Source organism: Sceloporus occidentalis, unplaced genomic scaffold, assembly GCF_023333645.1.
Source record: "Sceloporus occidentalis isolate IW3139 unplaced genomic scaffold, rSceOcc1.0.p SCAF_1, whole genome shotgun sequence".
NCBI classification, from domain to species: Eukaryota; Metazoa; Chordata; class Lepidosauria; order Squamata; family Phrynosomatidae; genus Sceloporus; species Sceloporus occidentalis.
Genome location: NW_028316981.1, coordinates 10,804,102 through 10,822,340, shown reverse-complemented (window position 1 = coordinate 10,822,340; position 18,239 = coordinate 10,804,102). Strand labels below are relative to the sequence as shown.

Here is an 18,239-nt window from a genome sequence, read left to right as displayed (position 1 = left end):
GTCGCGCAAGCGGGCGGGGCTTTTGGGGGGGCCGCCGGCCTCCTCCTTCCTGGACCTCTGCCTCCAGCAGGTGAGGGAAGGGACGATAGGAAGGAAGGAGAGAGAGTGGAAGGGAGAGAAAGAAAGAAAGAAAGAAAGGGAGAAAGGGAGAAAGATAGGGAAAGAAGAAGAGATGGAAGGAAGGAAGGAGAGTGGAAAGGAGGGAAGGAAAGAAAGAGGTGTGGAGGGAGAGATGGGGAGAAGGGAGAATGAGAATGAGAAAGGAAGGGTGGGAGGAAAAGGAAGAGAGAGATGGGTGGAAAGAAGGAAAGAGATGAAAGGAAGGAGAGAGAGTGGAAGGGATGGAAAGAAAGAAAGAAAGAAAGAAAGAAAGAAAGAAAGAAAGAAAGTGCTGTGTGGAGGTAGAGATGAAGAGAAGAGAGCCAGGAAGAAAGAAGAAAGGAAGGGGGAAATGAAGGCGAGAGGGATTGAAAGATGTGTGGAGGGAGAGATGGGGGAGGGAGGGAGGAAGACAGACATGAGGGAAAGGGGGATGTGAAGGGAGACATAGGGAAGGAAGGAAGGAGAAAGAGAAGGGGAGATGGGAAGGAAGAAGGGATGGACCTCTGCCTCCAGCAGGAAGGGAAAGAAGGAAGGAAGGAAAGAGGTGTGGAGGGAGAGATGGGGAGAAGGGAAGGGAGCTAGGAAGACAGGAGGGAGGGAAGGAAGAAGGAAAGGGGAAGAGAAAGGGAGAGGGAAATAAAGGAAGAGGTGGAAGGGAGGGAAAGAAGAAAGGGGAAATAAAGGAAAGGGAGGAAGAAAGAGATGAATGGAAGGAAAGAAAGAAAGAGTAAAAGGGAGAGTGAGAGAGGGGGAATAAAGGAAATGGAGGAAGAAAGGCATGGAAGGGTAGTAAGAAGGTGAAAGGGAAATAGAAAGGGAAGAATAAGGAAAAGGGAGGAAGAGAGAGATGGATGGAAGGAAAAAGAGGGAGTGAGGGAAGGAAGTGGGAAAATGAGAAAAGGAGATGGAAGAAGGAAAAGGGAGGATGAAAAGAGAATGAATGTGAGATGGGGGGTGGCAGGTCTGGCAAAGAGGGCCAGGCCTCTAGCGCTGGTGCCCGCCGTTGGCTTTTTTGCGGGCCCCTGACGGGGCCTGGGACCCAGAAAGAGGGAGAGGCCTCCAGCGCTGGCCCCACCCCTGGAGGGTGGAAGCTCCACCCCCAGTGTGTGGCACCACCCCCAGAGGGTGGAAGCTCCACCCCCCGGCTTCAGCCCCCCAGTTGTCTGAGGGACAGAAACCCGCCCCCCGGCTCAAAAAGGTTGTCTACCCCTGATCTAAAGGGTGAAGCAAAGCAAAATAATGCCAAAGAACTTACAAAATTCCAGCAGGCGTGTTTGTGCTCACAGTAAAGGCTGGATGGATGAGAGAATAGAGGGGGGGTCCGTGATTCCATGAGAGATTGTGCTTCTGCCTTTTTCCAGGTGGTGTTTTCTTTTTAGAATAAGAATTAAAGTAGAGTACATACACTGACCCATGGATAAGGCGACTCAGTTTTTTGGGGTCAATTTTTTGACCAAATTTTTTAGACTTATACATGAGTATATAGAGTACATTCATATTCTGTGAAAAGGGTCCACCTCTATTCCAAGCAGGGAAAGGTTAGCTACCTAAATAACTATTGGGGTGGATTACGATCTGAGAATAAGAATTATTTGCAACAAATGGATTAAACTGGGGAGAAGAGATCAAATAATTTCATGAATTTAAGACTGGGATAAAGAAATGGTGGTGTCAATAGCAGTGTTTTACAGTACAATTGGGTCTCCTTATCCCCAGATTCTTTATCCACGGGTTCAACTGTGATCAAGATCTGCCAAAAACTGACCATAGAATTATGATGGAGGACCTACAAATGCTTAAAGAAGTGTTTTCTCTAGGAGCTTCTAGGTCCTCCAGCACAACTCTATGGTCAGCTTCCAGCAGAGTTGCGTTGGAGGACCTAGGGATTCCTAGAGAGAACTTATTAATGAAATCCGCAAATAATAAAACCTGCAAAAGCCAAAGCCGCAAATGTGGAGGGCCAACTGTGTATGGGAGATGAGATAATGGTGTGGCGTATCAAAAAGTTAAGAAAGTACACATTAGGTTAAACTCATGAATATGAGCATGCCATAACTAAGAAAGCTAACAAAGAAAGTACTTTTTACAAAATCGCTATAGGTACACTCTTTTTCTCCTTGCCCTTTGTCTATCTGGACATTTTTTAGCAGCATCAGCATTAGGTTAGTGGAAGAGGGCTAGAGAAACAAAAGTTTTCAGTGCTAAGTTGTAGCACTGTGTCTGGAGGAAACAATTAAGTAAAGTTTGTGCTGGGAAAGAATGGGATTCCACTCCAGCAGATCCTACTGTAGCTCTGATGTGAAGCCAAAGGCTTTCAGGGCCAGCATCCAGAGGTTTTTGTAGGTTTTTTGGGCTATGAGACTGTGTTCCAGAAGTTTATTTCTGACATTTCGCCAGCATCTGTGGCTGGCATCTTCAGAGAATGCTGGCATGGAAGAGAGTGGTGTGTGTGTGTGTGTACAGTGCGCCTGCGTTATACATGGCTTTGAGCTTACGCACAAAGTCATGTAGAGATGCGTGGGAACGTGTGGGGTGCAAGGGTCTGTGCATCCCATTCAAATGAATGAGGTGTGTGCCTGTGGCGCGTGCACACTGCCGCACACACGAGACCCATTCACTTGAATGGGGCTCAAGCAATGTGATATTTGTCTTACATGGGGGGTCTGGAACAGATCCTCCATGTAAGCCAAGGGCACACTGTGTGCGTGTGCGCGTGTTCGTGTGTGTGTGTGTGTGTGTGTGTGTATATATATATATATAGTGTGTGTGTGTGTAAAAATAGCTTCTCTTTGGGTGGTTGTTTGTCTTCCCTCTTCTGGGTTTTTCTGGGTCTGGCAGACTTTCTCATGCCTGAGCTGGAATAACCATTAGCCTGTATAGCCCAGTCTAGGTGCTTCAATTCATTTCCCAAGAAGTGGGGTTCACAGATCCTTTTTGCCTGGTCTATTGGTGTTTTCATTGTGCTTCTTTTTTGTCCTGGGTGACGGTTGGAGTTCTTGTGTAGGTATCTTGCCTGTGTGTAAGTTTTCTGTATACTGTGTGGCCCAAACATTGGTTCCGCATGCGGATGACCAAGACATCCAAGAATGGCAATGCTCGCTCCTTTTCTTTTTCCATCATGAATTGGATGTTTGGGTGGATGTTGTTCAGATGTTTCAGAAACATCTATTCACACAAACGTCAGGAATAAACTCTTCTAGAGCATGTAGCTCTGTCTGCCTGCCTGCAACAGGGGAGATAAACAGCAGCTGCCTCCAGAGGCCCCTTTGCAGCCCATGTGAACAAGAGGAAAGGGGAGCCCAGGTAACCCTTTACTAGCTGTCTCTAACACATCAAAAGGAAAAAAGCATCAGTTTGGTCACCGTGGGCCAAAACACACTGCAGAAATAATCCAGTTTGAGACCGCTTTCGCTGCCCTGGCTCAGTGATAGGGAATCCTGGGATTTGTAGTTTGTTGTGGCACCAGAGCTCTCTGTCAGAGAAGGCAAAATGTCTCATGAGCTACAGTTCCCAGAATTCCCTGGCATTGAGCCAAGGCAGTTAAAGCGCTGTCAAACTGGATTATTTCTGCAGTGGGTTTTCGACCCATGTAGGAATCCTAAGAGAAGCGGAGGCTGGTAAAAGAAAGAATAATAATAATAATAATAATATGTTTTATTTTTATACCGCTTTTCCGAGGTGATCAAAGCGGTTCACAGAATCAATAAAAATTAACACATCATAAAAACAACATGCAATAAGACAAGCAAGATGGTGGTCAGGAGGAGGGCTTGTCTTCTTAGCAGGCCGAGGCCCGTTGTTGCTGGCCTGCTTCTCTCCCCCTCAAGATGGTGGTCGGGAGGAGGGCTTGGAAGAAAGAAAGAAAGAATCAGCCCTGGGTGCATTTTAGAAGTCTTCAAGTGGTCTCTGTCTAGAAGGTCCAGAATAGACCTTTGCTTCCTGGGGCAGGGCTTGTTGTGTGATCTGGGGGCGTTGCATTCCAGAAGCGCATGGTTTTAGTTTTGGGGTCAAAACTTTGCATAAATATCCTGAACTGTTCTTTACTTGTTTGTATTTATTTCTGAGGCGCAGGAACCTGGCTCTAATCATCTTTCCATATTCTTTCCTGCCATGTTCTCTGACAGAGAAGGCTAAGTATCCCACCAGACTACAAATCCCAGGATTCCATAGGATGGAGGCATGGCAGTTAAAGGGGTGTCCAACTGCATTAATCCTGCAGTGCAGATGCAGCCTCAATCTCTGCTTCCCAGAGAGACAGGGATTCTGCCTCCACTCCCAGCTGAGCTCCTCCCGCAGAGTCCTCCAGGAAGGAAGGAGGAGAAGGAGGAGGAGCCAGTTCAGCCTAGAGCGCCCCTCCTGCTTCCTAGGAAGAACATCTGTCTGCACACATGGCCGGAAGGGGCGGGGCCGACGCCTCTGACGATAGAGAATTGGCTTTCTGTTTCCTAGAGCGGCCCTCCTGCCCCAATCCCCCTGAACCCCTGTTTTGTGGAGGGAGAGGAAGGGGGGCTTCTTCTCTTCCTGCCTCTTGAGTTAAAGAAGAGGATCCCCTCCCCAGAACTACAAGACCCCCAGAACCACCCCCAGGATCAAGAGAGAGGCCTCCAAAACTGCAAGACCCCCCCCCCCAGGACCAAGGAGGCTGCCAGACCTCTCCCAAGGACCAAAGGGAGACCTCCCAGAGCTGGAAGACCCTCAGATCCAAGGTGACTACAAGACCCCCCCAGAACCAAGAGAGAGACACCCCCCAAACTGCAAGACCCCCAGGACCAAAGGGCAGACCCTGCCAGGAGACTACAAGACCCCCAGGACTAAGAGAGAGACACCTCTCAAAACTGCAAGACCCCCCCCCCCCCCAGTATCAAAACTGAAATACACTCCCCAGGACCAAGGAGGTTGCAAGTCTCCTAGGACCAAGAGGGAGATCTCCCCCAGAGTTGGAAGATCCTCAGAAGCAAGGAGACTACAAGACCCCCAGGACTGTAACACCACCAAAACCAAAGGGAGACGCCTAAGAGCAAGGAGACTGCAAGACCCTCAGGACCAAGGGGGAGAACCCTCCAGGTCAGAACTGGAAGACCCTCAGAACCAAGGACACTACAAGAACCCAGGATCAACAGGGAGACCCCCCCCCAAAAAAAAAAAAAACCCTGCAAGACCCTCGGAACCAAGGAGACTCCCTTGGCTGCTTTGGAAACTACATGAGAAAACAGATCAAAGATGGAAGAGCAGGACTCAGCCTACCCTGATGGCTTTCACACTGTTCAAGCTAAGTACAGAGGAGATTTCTTTGGGAAAACCATGGAGAAAAGCCTGCGGGAGGATGGCCTTGCTCCAGATGCACAGCGTCAGCATTTCAGAGAGTTTGGCTACCAAGAGTCTGTGGGGCCTCGAGATGTTTGTAACCAGCTCCACGCACTCTGCCGTCTGTGGCTGAAACCAGAGAGACACACCAAGGCACAGATCCTAGACCTGGTGATCCTGGAGCAGTTCCTGGTCGTCCTTCCCCCAGAGATAGAGAGCTGGGTGCGAGAGTGTGGAGCGGAGTCCACCTGCCAAGCAGTGGCCCTGGCAGAGGGTTTCCTTTTGAGTCACACGGAGGAGATGAAACAGGAAAAGCAGCAGGTGAGAGTGTTTCAGTGTGGTCATTTCAAGGCAGGCTGGATGGCCACCTCTGAGGAGTGCTTTGATGGTGTCTTCCTGCATGGCAGAATGGGGTTGGACTGGATTGCCCTTGGGGTCTCTTCCAGCTCTATGATTCTCTGACCAGGGATGGATGAGTAGATAGATATTGCAGGATAATGAACATTCTTGAACAATTTGAGCATTGATACAGACAAGAAAGAGGGACACCTGATTAGCGAAAAGACTGATGAGAAAAATAGGGTTTCGGTCTGTGCTGGGTAGGATGATACTCCGCCTAAAGACAAAGGGGCTATGCACACCGACCATAAAGGCCGGTCTTGGGGTGAAGTCGGGGTGTAGTGTCCACATGATGCACACCCCAACTCTGCCCCCAGGGTGGTGTGCTGCACGCTGCTCCACACGGCGTGCAGCATCACGCTGCTTCTCTGGCACTGCGTCTATACAACGCAGCACCATAGAAGTGCCTTAAAGCCACAGCTATTGCGCCCTGGAAAGGCCAGATCAGAGCTGTGGCATTGTGGTTGCCTCGGCCCCAATCTTGTGCAGCTGGGGGCAGCCTGCACACTCTCTATGTCTTCGTGAACTCCTGCATTTGGCCCTGAGCCTGGATACTCTGGTTTCAATGGTGGCCAGGAGTGCTCTTTTGCAGCTAATAGAGCAGTGACTAAAGTTGCGATCTTACCATCATAATGCATGCCTGAGTCTGCATCTGAACTGCAGAACTGATCCAGTTTGACACCACTTTAACTGCCATGCCTCCTTACTATGGAATTCTGGGAACTGTAGTTAAGTGACATTTAGCCTTCACTGTCAGATTGCCCTGGTGTCACAACGAATTACGATTCCCAGAATTCCATATCATTAAGCCATGGCAGTTAAAGTGGTGTCAAGCTGCTTTTATTACTACAGTGCGGATGCAGCTTAAGTTATATGCTGTTTGGATATCCATGATATGCTGCTGTGCATGGGGCTGCCTTTGAATAATATTCAGAAACTTCAGCAGGTCTGAAAAGCTGCAGCCAGATTGTCAACTATGGGTGGTTGCAGGAATGATTACGCTGCCTTGGTGCTACAGCTAAACTGGTTGCCAGTGCAATTCCAGGCATATCTCAGCTGGTTATGACATACAGTATAAAGCCAGGGGTCGGCAATGTACGGCCCACGGGCCGGATACGGCCCACGGAGATGGTGGGACCCGGCCCTGCCGCCGATTGCTGCTCCCAGGGGCCGCCGGCAATCCTCTGCCTCCTCCTTCGGCCCGGCCCCCAGGCCCGGCGCAGGGCATGGAGGAGGGGGGAGCAGGAGGAGGAGGAGGGGGGAAGAGGAGGAGGAGGTGGTGAGTGGCCAGAGGCCTCTGGCTACAAGGGGTTTTTTAAATGTTTATTTTTGGTGCTTTTAATGCTAACAAGTCTCCCTTGTTTTGACAATGATAGTGTGATGATGATGATGATGGTGATGATGATGATATGAGTCAGCTTCAGAGGCATGCAGGCACTGTTTCAGAAGCCGAGAGAGTGTGACTTTCCAAACTGCCTTTTCTGTGTTTTTGGTTCTTTAATGGTGATATTGATATCAGCAAGCCTCTGAGGCAAGGCCAATGTAAGTTGCTGTGATTTTTACAAACTCATGCGCAGTGAAGAAAAACCAAAGTCCCTTGACCAAGTACACACTTCTGAGAAGTATAGTTGGTGCAAGAAACCTGAAACAGCAAATCCACTTCTTGTGAAACCACTTGGACATGTTCAATATATGCATAGCCATGTTAAACCATGTTCAGTGTGAAACCCAAAGAGTTTGGTTCTGCAATAAGCCTCTGATTAAATATGCAAGAGATTGCCATGTTAAGTAAAGCCATGTGAAATGCCCAAATGTGCTCAGTGTGTGTTTTGGAATTGTGTGTGTGTGTATGGGGGGGGGGGGGTGTTTGGCCAGAAAGGGAAGTCCATTTCTGCCATCTGTGCCCTCATGCCTTCAAGATACAAAGGCTGGGAGGTGTGGTTGTTGTTGTGTGCCTTCAAGTCGTTTTCCTGACTTATTATGAAACGATCCTTTGCAAAGTTTTTTCAGAGGTGGTGGTGGTTTGCCATTGCCTTCCCTTGAGGCTGAGAAAGTGTGACTCCCCCCCCCCCGGGCAAAGTTTGGATTTGTTGCTGTGTGTGCCTTCCAAGTTGTTATGGCTTCTGTGGGGTTTTTCTGGGCAGTTTTCTTCAGAGGGGGTGGGGATGCCATTGCTATCCTCTGAGGCTGAGAGAGTGTGACATGCCCAAGGCAAAAAAAAAAAGGAAAGAAGGAAAGAAGTAGTAGTTAATTTTTCAAACCCTTTCCTTCCTAATAAAGTCTTGTGTGCAGAAGAGGCGGGAGGGGGTTTGCTTTTGCAGAACTGCAAGGCTGCAGAAAAGAGAAAAGAAAAAAAGAGAGAGGTTGCATAACGACTGGTTTGGTTTTTACTTCAAAATATGATGTGCGCAGTGTATGTAGGAATTGTTTTTTTATATTTTATTTATTTAAGTAATTTTTTTAAAAAAAAATTTAATTACTTATTTTTTGGCTCCCCCCCAGTTGTCTGAGGGACAGCAACCCGGCCCCCGGCTCAAAAAGGTTGCCTACCCCTGGTATAAAGCCATACAGGGCTGAAGCCTATGGTAGTCTAATGAGTCCAAATCTTTAGGCCTTCAACTGTTTTGAACTTCAACTCTGAGAAGCCTTGGCCAGCTTGGCCAGCATTCAGGTATTCTGGGAGCTGTTTGAGGGACTGGTCCCAAATGAGGAGCGGTTTAGGGAGCTGTCTGAGGGACCATATTCTCCCATATCAGCGTGTCTGGATCTAGAGATCCTGCTTCTCTCTGTGGCATATCTTCTGAGACTTCATGAGGGCCTTCTCAGTGGCTGCCTCCTGGAGCTCTTTTCCAAGGGAGGTCAGATTTTGTTCTGTCCTTGTCATCTTTCTATCAACATGTGAAAGTTTGTTTTATTCCAGCAGCATTCTGGCTATTGAGTGAAAGGGCTTTTAATAATGGCCTTTTATTTTTGCCTTTAAATCTGCAGTCAGCCCTCTGTATCCCAAGATTCTGAATCCACGGATTCGCCCATCCACAGCTTGAAAATACATATATATTTTTTAATCCAGAAAGCAAATTTTGATTTTGCCATTTTATAAAAAGTACAAAATTTTACTATGCCATTGTATATAATGAGACTTCAGCATCCATGGATTTTAGTATCCAAAGAGAGTCCTGGAACCCAACCCCAGTGGATACCAAAGGCCCACTGCGTACGTTATAAGTGGTTAATTTTAATTTTTTAAAACGTTTTATGGGTTGTTGTTTTTTTTTGGGGGGGTAATACTTTCATCTTTGTGTTTTGGTTTGTACTTGTTCTAATTGCTGTAACCCACCTGGAGTACCAGTTCTGCAGAAAAGTGAGATGTAAGTTAGGGAAATAAATAAATAAGAATATTGTTGTAGAATTCCAGACCGATCCTGTGCCTTGAATGTTGGGCTAGGACTCTGGGAGACCAGGGTCCAAATCCTGATTCAGCCATGAAAGCTCACTCACTGGGTGACCATGGGCAAATCACACTCTCTCAGCTTCAGAGGAAGACAATGGCAAACTTCAGTTGAAGAATACCTTGCTAAGAAAACCTTAGGATAGGGTTGCCATGAGTTGAAGTAGACATGAGGGCATTCAGCAACAACAAAACTCTAGACCAATTACCTCATTTTTTTCTGGGAACCATCCAAAGTAGAGATGGCACAAGTGGACAATTGTCACCTTCCTTTTTTTTTTTTTTTTTTGTCTAATTCTCCTCTTGCTTTCCTATACTTTATTCTGGTGCAGGCATGGCTTGAGGAAGAGATGGTTGAAGTGGAGAAGTCTTCTTCCGTGATCAAGTGGATCAAGCAAGATGGGGACGGAGTACACCGCTCAAAGGGTAAGGGGAAAGGGGGAGGACTTTTCATCTTGGCCTCCTCCTCTTGGGTATACCTAAAATACCTGGTCTGTGTGGTTTGCGGTGTTTTTAACAGTTTTAGGTATCCTCACCAGCACATTGAAATGGCATGTGTTTAAGGGAGAAAAGACCAATGGAAGGGTTGTTTTTGTGGATTGATATCTTGAACATCAAGAGCCAATGGGGTACACTGGTTTGTGTGTTGGACTAGGACTTTGAGAGACCAGGTTCAAATTCTTGCTCTGCCATGGAAACCCACTGGGGGACCTTGGGCAAGTTACACTCTCTCAGCTTTAGAGGAAAGCAGTGGCCAAAAACCCTTCTGATAGGTTTGCCTAAGGGTTGCCATAAGTAAGGAGCTACTTGTAGGGACACAACAAGTCCTGACCACCAGGCAGCCCCAGAATCTACCCACAGCTTCTGCCATCTCTTTGTGCAAAGAGGAGTTGGGAGCCTGTACTGGATTACCAACTGCAAGAGGCAGAAAACCTCACCTCCATCCCCTTGATTCACTGGAAGCACACAAATGGTGTTGCCTTGTGTGGTTTTCAGGAGAAAACTGCTTTGAGCATTGACCTTGGTTAAAAATTGACAATAAATATGAGAAGCTGGCAGGGACCTTCAACAAAATGTGGCAGTGCTGAATGGCTCTGTTAAAGATTCCAGCCTCTCAGAGTGCATCTGCACAGTAGAAATTGATGCAGTTTGACACCACTTTAACATTCATGGCTTCAAATCCCAGGATTCCAAAAGCTACAAATACCAGGATTCAAGAGGATGGAGCTATAGCACTTAAAATGGTGTCAAACTGCATTATTTCTACAGTGTAGATGTACTCTCTGTTTTCTTTCCCCTTTCTCTCCCCCATCCCACCTCCTGCTTCCACTCAGAAGTGTCCATCAGCATCCCCTGCCCACTGAGTACTCCCAGGGCTCAGTCATCTCTTTGAGCCATTATTTTTCTCCATTTCAGACTGAATCCAAGGTTGATATAGGTAACTCATTTCTCTCCCTGGTGACATTTAAAAATAGTTTGTCAGGTTATATAAACATATTTAAAAAAAAGCAGTTTGTCAGGTTGGAAGCAGGAAATGCCCCCAATCCAGACAACACCATGCTTTTTTCTTCCCATACAACTCTCTTCCCCAGTCTTTCTCTTACACTTCCATTCCATTCCCTTCTCACCCAGGTTTTGTTTCTTTTTCCTCAAGTTCAGTTAACTTTCCATTTAGCCATTTAGTTCTCCCTGAAATGCTTGCTTGCTTGCCATACATTGATTCAAATATATTTTGTACCTTTGTCAACCTTGGCGTGAATTTAACTCTGTTGTTGTTTCCAGAGATTTGTCTGTATGTTATGTGACTATAGAAAGACCTGAATCAAAAACAGAGAATGGGAAACAATACTCTATTTTCTGTTTCTCACAGGAGTTGATAGAAAGATATGGCCAGTATGTACAACCACATCTCTCCATTACGATGGACTCAGGGCAGCTTCTTCAAGACTGGATCAGGTAGGGGGCAGGATTCCTGGTGGGTTAAGAAGAAGGAAAGCTGGCTGCCCATGCACATTTCCCTCACCATGACAGTCTTTCTCTCGCTCGCTCGCTTCTTTCAGAGTTTACCATTAAGGAGCTTATGATAGCCATTTTTCAAAACAGTATTTTTATTGCAGGTTGAGTCCCTTGTTGAAAACGTGTGGGATAAGTGTTTTGGAGTCTGGATTTTTAAGGATTTTGAAAACCTGTATTTGCATATGCAGTTGGCCAGCCTCCCATATTTGCAGTTTTCACTTTTGCGGATTTCATTACATGCATTTTTGATTAATATGTTCTCTCTAGGAATCTCTAGGTCCTCCAGTGCAACTGTGCCAGATGTTGACCATAAAGTTGTGCTGGAGAATAGAAGTTCCTAGAGAAAACACTTCTGTGGGCATATGTAAGTCCTCCAACATGATTCTATGATCAACCTCTCGCAGATGCTGACCGTGGAATTGCACTGGAGGACCTGGAGATTCCTAGAGAGGTGTTCTCTTTGGTAAAAAGAATAGCATTTCTTTATTTGTGGTTTTCCCACATTCATTGTTGTCCTTCATCCCTAACCCCAGTGAATGTGGAGGGACCACTGTACGTACAAAATGCCATATCTTGGAGATGGGATCCAAGTCTAAGCACAAAATGCATTTATGTTTCATATACACATTACACACATAACCTGAAGGTAGTTTTATACAATATGTTTAATAATCTTGTACATGAAACAAAGTTTGTGTACACCGAACCACCAGAAAGCAAATGTCAGGAACTATCTCAGCCGCCCATGAAAAAAAGTTCTGGGTTTTGGAGTATTTCAGATTGGGAATGCTGGATAAGGGAGACGCAAACAGTATAAGTTTAAAAAGAAAAACAGTAAAACCTGTAACAATTAAAAAGAAAAAAAGAAAGGAAATACAAAAACATTGTTCAAGGAGCAGGCATGGACATTGGAGTTGATAATTATTGTAAAAATTGATTTAATGTTTGATTTGATTAGAGAAAAGTTGTTGATGACAGTTTTCTCAAGTTTTGGAGGAGAAAGGGGGAAAGTGAGTGATTTTGGATGGTGATAATTAAAGAGGATAGATTATTGGGAGAAGAAAATAGCTGTATCAGTAGTGACAAAGCTACGAATAACCATATGTACTTATAATTTCCATAGGTCTTTGGTTTGTGTGTGTGTTTTGTTCTGTTTTCTTTCACTTTTTTTCTTCATCCTTTCTTGTGATAGTAATTGTGTAAAAATTTAAATTCTTTTGCACATCCCTAGATTGTGGTGTTCTCTTTTCTGATTGGGATTGGCATTTTCTGATCAGTGATAGTATGTTTGTTTCTTTTTCTAAGGTGACCTTCAAAGAGGTGGCTGTGGACTTCACTGAGGAGGAGTGGACCCTTCTCGGTCCAGGCCAAAGAGCTCTTCATTGGAATGTGATGATGGAGAATTTGGAGGTTGTGTCCTCTCTGCGTAAGGATTCCTCTTTTCTTGTGGCTGATCAGATCAATGTGCAAAGGGATCTTCTTGTACTTTTGGGACTAACTGAAAGAAAGAAGCTGGTAGCATGAGCTTTCCTAGACTGAGGAAGTAGACTCTTCCTAAATGTGAGGAAGTAGACTTAAGTCTACGAAAGCTCATGGTGCCAACTTCTTTCTTTTGGTTAGACTAAAAGGTTCTAGAAGATCTCTTGGCGTACTGATCTTCTAGACGAACACGGCTGTGTCTTTGATTTGATCAAATTGTTGTTGTTGTTGTTGTGTGCCTTTAAGTCATTTCTGACTTTTGGCAACCCTAAGGTGACCCTATCAAGGGATTTTCTTGGTAGGTTTCTTCCAAGGAGGTTTGCCATGGCCATCCTGTTGTGGCTGAGAGAGTGTGACTTGCCCAAGGTCACCTAGGAGGTTTTATGGCTGAACTGGGAATTGAACCCTGGTCTCCAGAGTTGCAGTCCAACACTCAAACCACTACACCATGATGGCCTCTGTCAAAACTTACTGTTTGTTTTATAGTGGTTTACTCTGACTGACTGAATTGTTTGAAACTGGAAAAAGAATATTTAAGTAAAATATTTCGGTATTTTAGGTAAAAATATTAAGGTAAACTAATCAAATTAGTTTACCTTAAAAATAAGGTCAGAGCTCTCCTTAATGTATTAAAACAGTCTGGATCATCATCTTCCAGCCTAGTTGGTTGATGGATTTTTTAGGATTAGAACCTTTGTCAGATGGGTTGTTCCAATCCTTTTTATTGTCTAGGACATTTAGTATTTTGCAGGTTCTGGAGACTGTGACAAACAAAAGTGGATCTTGTCTTGTTTTTTTCCCCTGGAGCTGAGAACAAGTATATCTCATTTAACAAAGGGCCAAAACAGACTGCAGAAATAATCCAATTTGAGACCGCTTTAACGGCCCTGGGTCAGTGCTAGGGAATTCTGAGAACTGTAGTTTATTGTAGCTCTCTAACAGAGAAGGCCAAATGTCTCACAAATCTACAGTTCCCAGAATTCCCTAGCATTGAGCCAGGGTAGTTAAAGTTGTCTCAAACTGGATTATTTCTGCAGTCTGTTTTGGACCAAAGTAGCTGAACCCTTAGGCATGAAAATTTGATGCCAGAGGCAGAAATAACATGGAAAAAAGTGGGATAGGGATTTTGTGACAAGACCACCTTTAAGACTTAGGTTGATTCTACCTTCCAATCTCAGGAGGTACCTGACTACTGACACTTTGCCTTACTGTCGCCCTTTTAAGAATATCTTTAAGTGAATAAAGGCCAGATTACCAGGTGTCTCCATAAACCATTTCCAATATTTTAGGTAGTGTTATCTTTCTTTTCCAGCTTCTAACAATTAATTCAGTCAGAGTGATCCCCTATAAAACTCACAGTAACCTTTATTGAAAAACATACAGAAATAAAGTATGTTAACATGTGTTAGCTTTAACCTCAGCATGGTTACATTATAATCAAAGATTTGGGCAAGTTTTAGACACTCTTTATCCAACTCCCTTCTCCTCAGCACACAGTTCTGTGTCAGCTACTCAGCTCCCCAAACTCTTTTACTTCCATCTCTCACACTACAGTTGTCCCTGTGAATTCGTGGCTTTGGAACTCGTGGTTTTGATTATCCACAAACTTGCCCGAGCCATTTAAGATTATCACCACGACTTTGAATTCAGATCAGAAGCATATTGGTAGCCAATGCAGTTCTTTTACAACCTTTGTTATATAGTTCTTTGAAACACTGGCCATTTGTTTCTCTTCTTTTAAGGTGGAGATGGACAAGAAAATGAGAATGAAGGAGAACCATGTGGGATCTTGTTTCAAAGAGCCAGATGTGAACAGATGAAAGAACAGGAAACAAAAACTGACACCGAACAGCTAATCAGGATCAAAGCCTCAGATTTTCACTGCGCTGACATTTGTGGGCTCTCACATCAAGAAACACCACATCAAGGGATGGAAGGATGTAAATATCTTCCTTGTGGGAGTAGTTTCAGGGATACAGCAAACCTTAATCTTAACCAGAGAACTCATACAGAGGAGAAGCCTTTCAGAGGTGACTGTGCAAAGACCACCAATTTTACAAAGTGTGTGAATTCCCATGAAAAAATGCACCCAAAAGCAAAACTGTTTAAGTGCCTGGAGTGTGGAAAGAGATTCAGTTGGAAGATGTGTCTCACTCGTCATCAAGCAACACACACCGGGGAGAAACCATTTAAATGTTCAGAGTGTGGAAAAAGTTTCAGTTGCAAAATAAATCTCACTAGTCATCAAGCAATACATACGGGGGAGAAACCATTTAAATGTTTGGAGTGTGGGAAGAGTTTTAGTCGGAAGACGCACCTCACTTGTCATCAAGTCACTCACACAGGTGAGAGACCGTTTAAATGTTTGGAGTGTGGAAAGAGCTTCATTTGGAAGATAAGCCTCACTAGTCATCAAGCAACACACACAGGGGAGAAACCATTCAAATGCTTGGACTGCGGGAAAAATTTCAGGCAGAAAATAAACCTCATTCATCATCAAGTAGCGCACACAGGAAAGAAACCATTTAAATGCTTGGAGTGTGGGAAGAGCTTCAGCCGGAAGACACACCTCACTCGTCACCAAACCACTCACAGCGGGGAGAAACCGTTTAAATGCCTAGAGTGTGGCAAAAGCTTCAGTCGGAAAACACACCTCACTCGTCACCAAACCACTCACACAGGAGACAGACCTTTTAAATGCTCAGATTGTGACAAAAGCTTCATTTGTAAGATAAGCCTTACTAGTCACCAAGCAACACACACAGGGGAGAAACCGTTCCAATGCTCAGAGTGTGGGAAAAGCTTCATTTGGAAAATAAGCCTCACTAGTCATCAAGCGACACACACGGGGGAGAAGCTATTTAAATGCTTGGAGTGTGGGAAGAGCTTTAGTCGCAAGACACACCTCACTCGCCATCAAGCCATTCACACAGGAGAGAGACCGTTTAAATGTCTGGAGTGTGGAAAGTGCTTCATTTGGAAGACGCACCTCACTCGTCATCAAGCAATGCACACAGGGGGAAAACCATTTAAATGTTCAGAGTGTGACAGGAGCTTCAGTGAGAAGACACAACTCATTTCGCATCAAGCATCACACACAGGGGAGAAACCATTTAAATGCTCAGATTGTGGGAAGAGCTTCAGTTGGAAGGTAAGCCTTACTAATCATCAAGCAACGCACACAGGGGAGAAGCCATATGTATGCTCAGAGTGTGGAAGAAGTTTTATTTGGAAAGTAAGCCTGATTAATCATCAAGCGTCGCACACAGGGGAGAAACCATTTAAATGTTTGGAATGTGGGAAGGGTTTCAGTTGGAAGACGCACCTTACCCGTCATGAAATCACTCACACCGGGGAGAGGCCGTTTAAATGTTTGGAGTGTGGAAAGTGCTACATTTGGAAGACTGACCTCACTCGCCATCAAGCTACTCACACAGGCGAAAGACCATTTAAATGCCTGGAGTGTGGGAAGTGCTTCATTTGGAGGACAGACCTCACTCGCCACCAAGCCACTCACACAGGGGAGAGACCATTTACATGTCTGGAGTGTGGAAAGTCCTTCAGTCGAAAGACAGACCTTACTCGCCATCAAATAACGCACACAGAGGAGATGAGCATGGAAACTCTTCCATTTGGAGCTGACCCCTTATGTGATATCAAGGAGTTCATACACAGGACACGACATTTAAATGCTTGAAATGTGTAAAGTACTTCAGTCATTTCCAACACCTTACAACAGACACAGATGAGTAGGAAGCAGCTTCCCTGACCTCAAGAAAGTCACACAAAGAGAAAACTGTTGAAATGCTTGGGAGTGTGGGAATAGTGTACAGGTTGAGTCTCCTTTATCCAAAATGCTTGGGAGTGTTTGGATTTTGGATTTTTTTAGATTTTTGAATGTTTGCATATGCTCAATAAGATACCTTGGAGATGGGACTCAAGGCTAAACACAAAATTCACTTACGTTTCAGATACACCTTATGGACATAGTCTGAAGGTAATTTTATACATAATATTATTAATTTTTGCATGAAACAAAGTTTGTGTATACTGAAACATCAGAAAGCAAAGATATCACTATCATAGCCACATGAAAAAGTTTTTGGAGTACAGTGGCCCTTGGTATCCGCACAGGTTTGGTTCCAGGACCCCCTCTGGATACTGAAAACCATGGATGCTGAAGTCTCATTAAATACAATGGAATAATAAAATGATATACGTTATATAAAATAGCAAAAGCAACATTTGTTATTTGGAATTTATATTTATTTGGAATATTTTCAAACCATGAATAGTTGAACTGTGATAAAAAAAGTCTTTGAATAAGGAAGGCTGATTGCATTTCTGATTTTGGAATTTGAGATCAGGGAAACCTTTTCTTATTTCAAATGAAAGAATGAAAGACAGAGAGCAGAATGTGTAAATACATGTTATACGAAATAAGTTCCAATTAGTGGTGAATCCTTAGATCGCATTAAAGCATGCAGTTAAAGGAGAAACTAGAATAATGTTTTGGTATGTCTTTCACTGAGGTTTCAGTGCTGTCATCAGGCCATAGAAATTGCACAAAGTAAAATACTGTAAATACTTTGACTATATAAACACTGGTATTAGGAGAGTACCTAATAATAATAATAAAATAATAAAAGTATGGAAGAACTGAACCTAGGGTTGTCATCATCATTGTATTATTTACCACACTGTATTATTATTTTAAAAACCTGTTGTTTTCATTTTACTTGTAAGCTGCCCTTAGATCTTTTTGATATAAGGCAGGATAGAAATAGTCTAATAAAATAAACATTACAGAAGTTACTGAAGAGGACCATAGAAGGCAATGAAAGAGCTGTGAGATTCGTCTCAAGAACTTGTTCTTTGAATTTTAGCAATATTTATGTTGGAACCTAAAATGATTTTGTACTTTTAAAGGCTGCCTCTTGGTTTCTGGAGACATTATATGGTTTTTGTATAATTTTATTTATTTTATTTATATGCTGCTTTTCTCTTGGAGTGGGACCCAAGCCGGCTCACAGAAAAAAAATTGGCTAAATTGGTTACCAGTACAATTTTTAAAAATTAAAGCTAATTTCACTTGAACTTTATTTTATTATAAAATTATGATAAAAACCCAAAAGTTAAAAACAGATTAACACAGCATGGACCCCAATAGGAAGCCTCCTTGAGAGTGATCACATATCCAAAGCCTGCTTAACCCACTGAGTTAAGGGACTGTAAACTACTTTTGTCCTTTTGACTCAGTTTGCAGCAACTGAAGTAAGAAGGAGACAAAGGAAGAGCAGGAGAGAGAAACTGGGACATTTCAAAGGCAGAAGAAAGCCACAGCCCTGAATCTGCAAGACTTGAGCAGGGCTGTCAATGATAGGGTGACTTGGAGGTCTCTCATTCATGGGGAGCCCATAAATTGAAGTCAACTTGACAACAGTTAGCAACATGAAAAAAGAAAAAGCATATAATGTACCTTTTTCCTGCA

At 44.1% G+C, this 18,239-nt stretch overlaps 1 protein-coding gene across 1 annotated transcript; it reads left to right on the top strand.

Annotated features, from left to right (window-relative positions):
• The first annotated feature begins 4,741 nt into the window (after positions 1-4,741).
• On the top strand, positions 4,742-17,412 carry LOC149320710 (uncharacterized). Its single transcript, XM_089503249.1, has 5 exons — positions 4,742-5,727; positions 9,586-9,679; positions 11,124-11,209; positions 12,575-12,695; positions 14,491-17,412. Exons 1-5 carry the CDS (start codon positions 5,323-5,325, stop codon positions 16,443-16,445), a joined length of 2,661 nt encoding a protein of 886 aa, XP_089359375.1. The 5' UTR covers positions 4,742-5,322; the 3' UTR covers positions 16,446-17,412.
• Positions 17,413-18,239: the final 827 nt, after the last annotated feature.

Coding starts and splice junctions, on each gene's coding strand:
- LOC149320710 (XM_089503249.1), top strand. CDS start 5,323: ATGGAAGAGCAGGACTCAGCCTACCCTGATGGCTTTCACACTGTTCAA. Junction 5,728..9,585: donor TGAAACAGGAAAAGCAGCAG/GTGAGAGTGTTT, acceptor ATTCTGGTGCAG/GCATGGCTTGAGGAAGAGAT. Junction 9,680..11,123: donor CGGAGTACACCGCTCAAAGG/GTAAGGGGAAAG, acceptor TGTTTCTCACAG/GAGTTGATAGAAAGATATGG.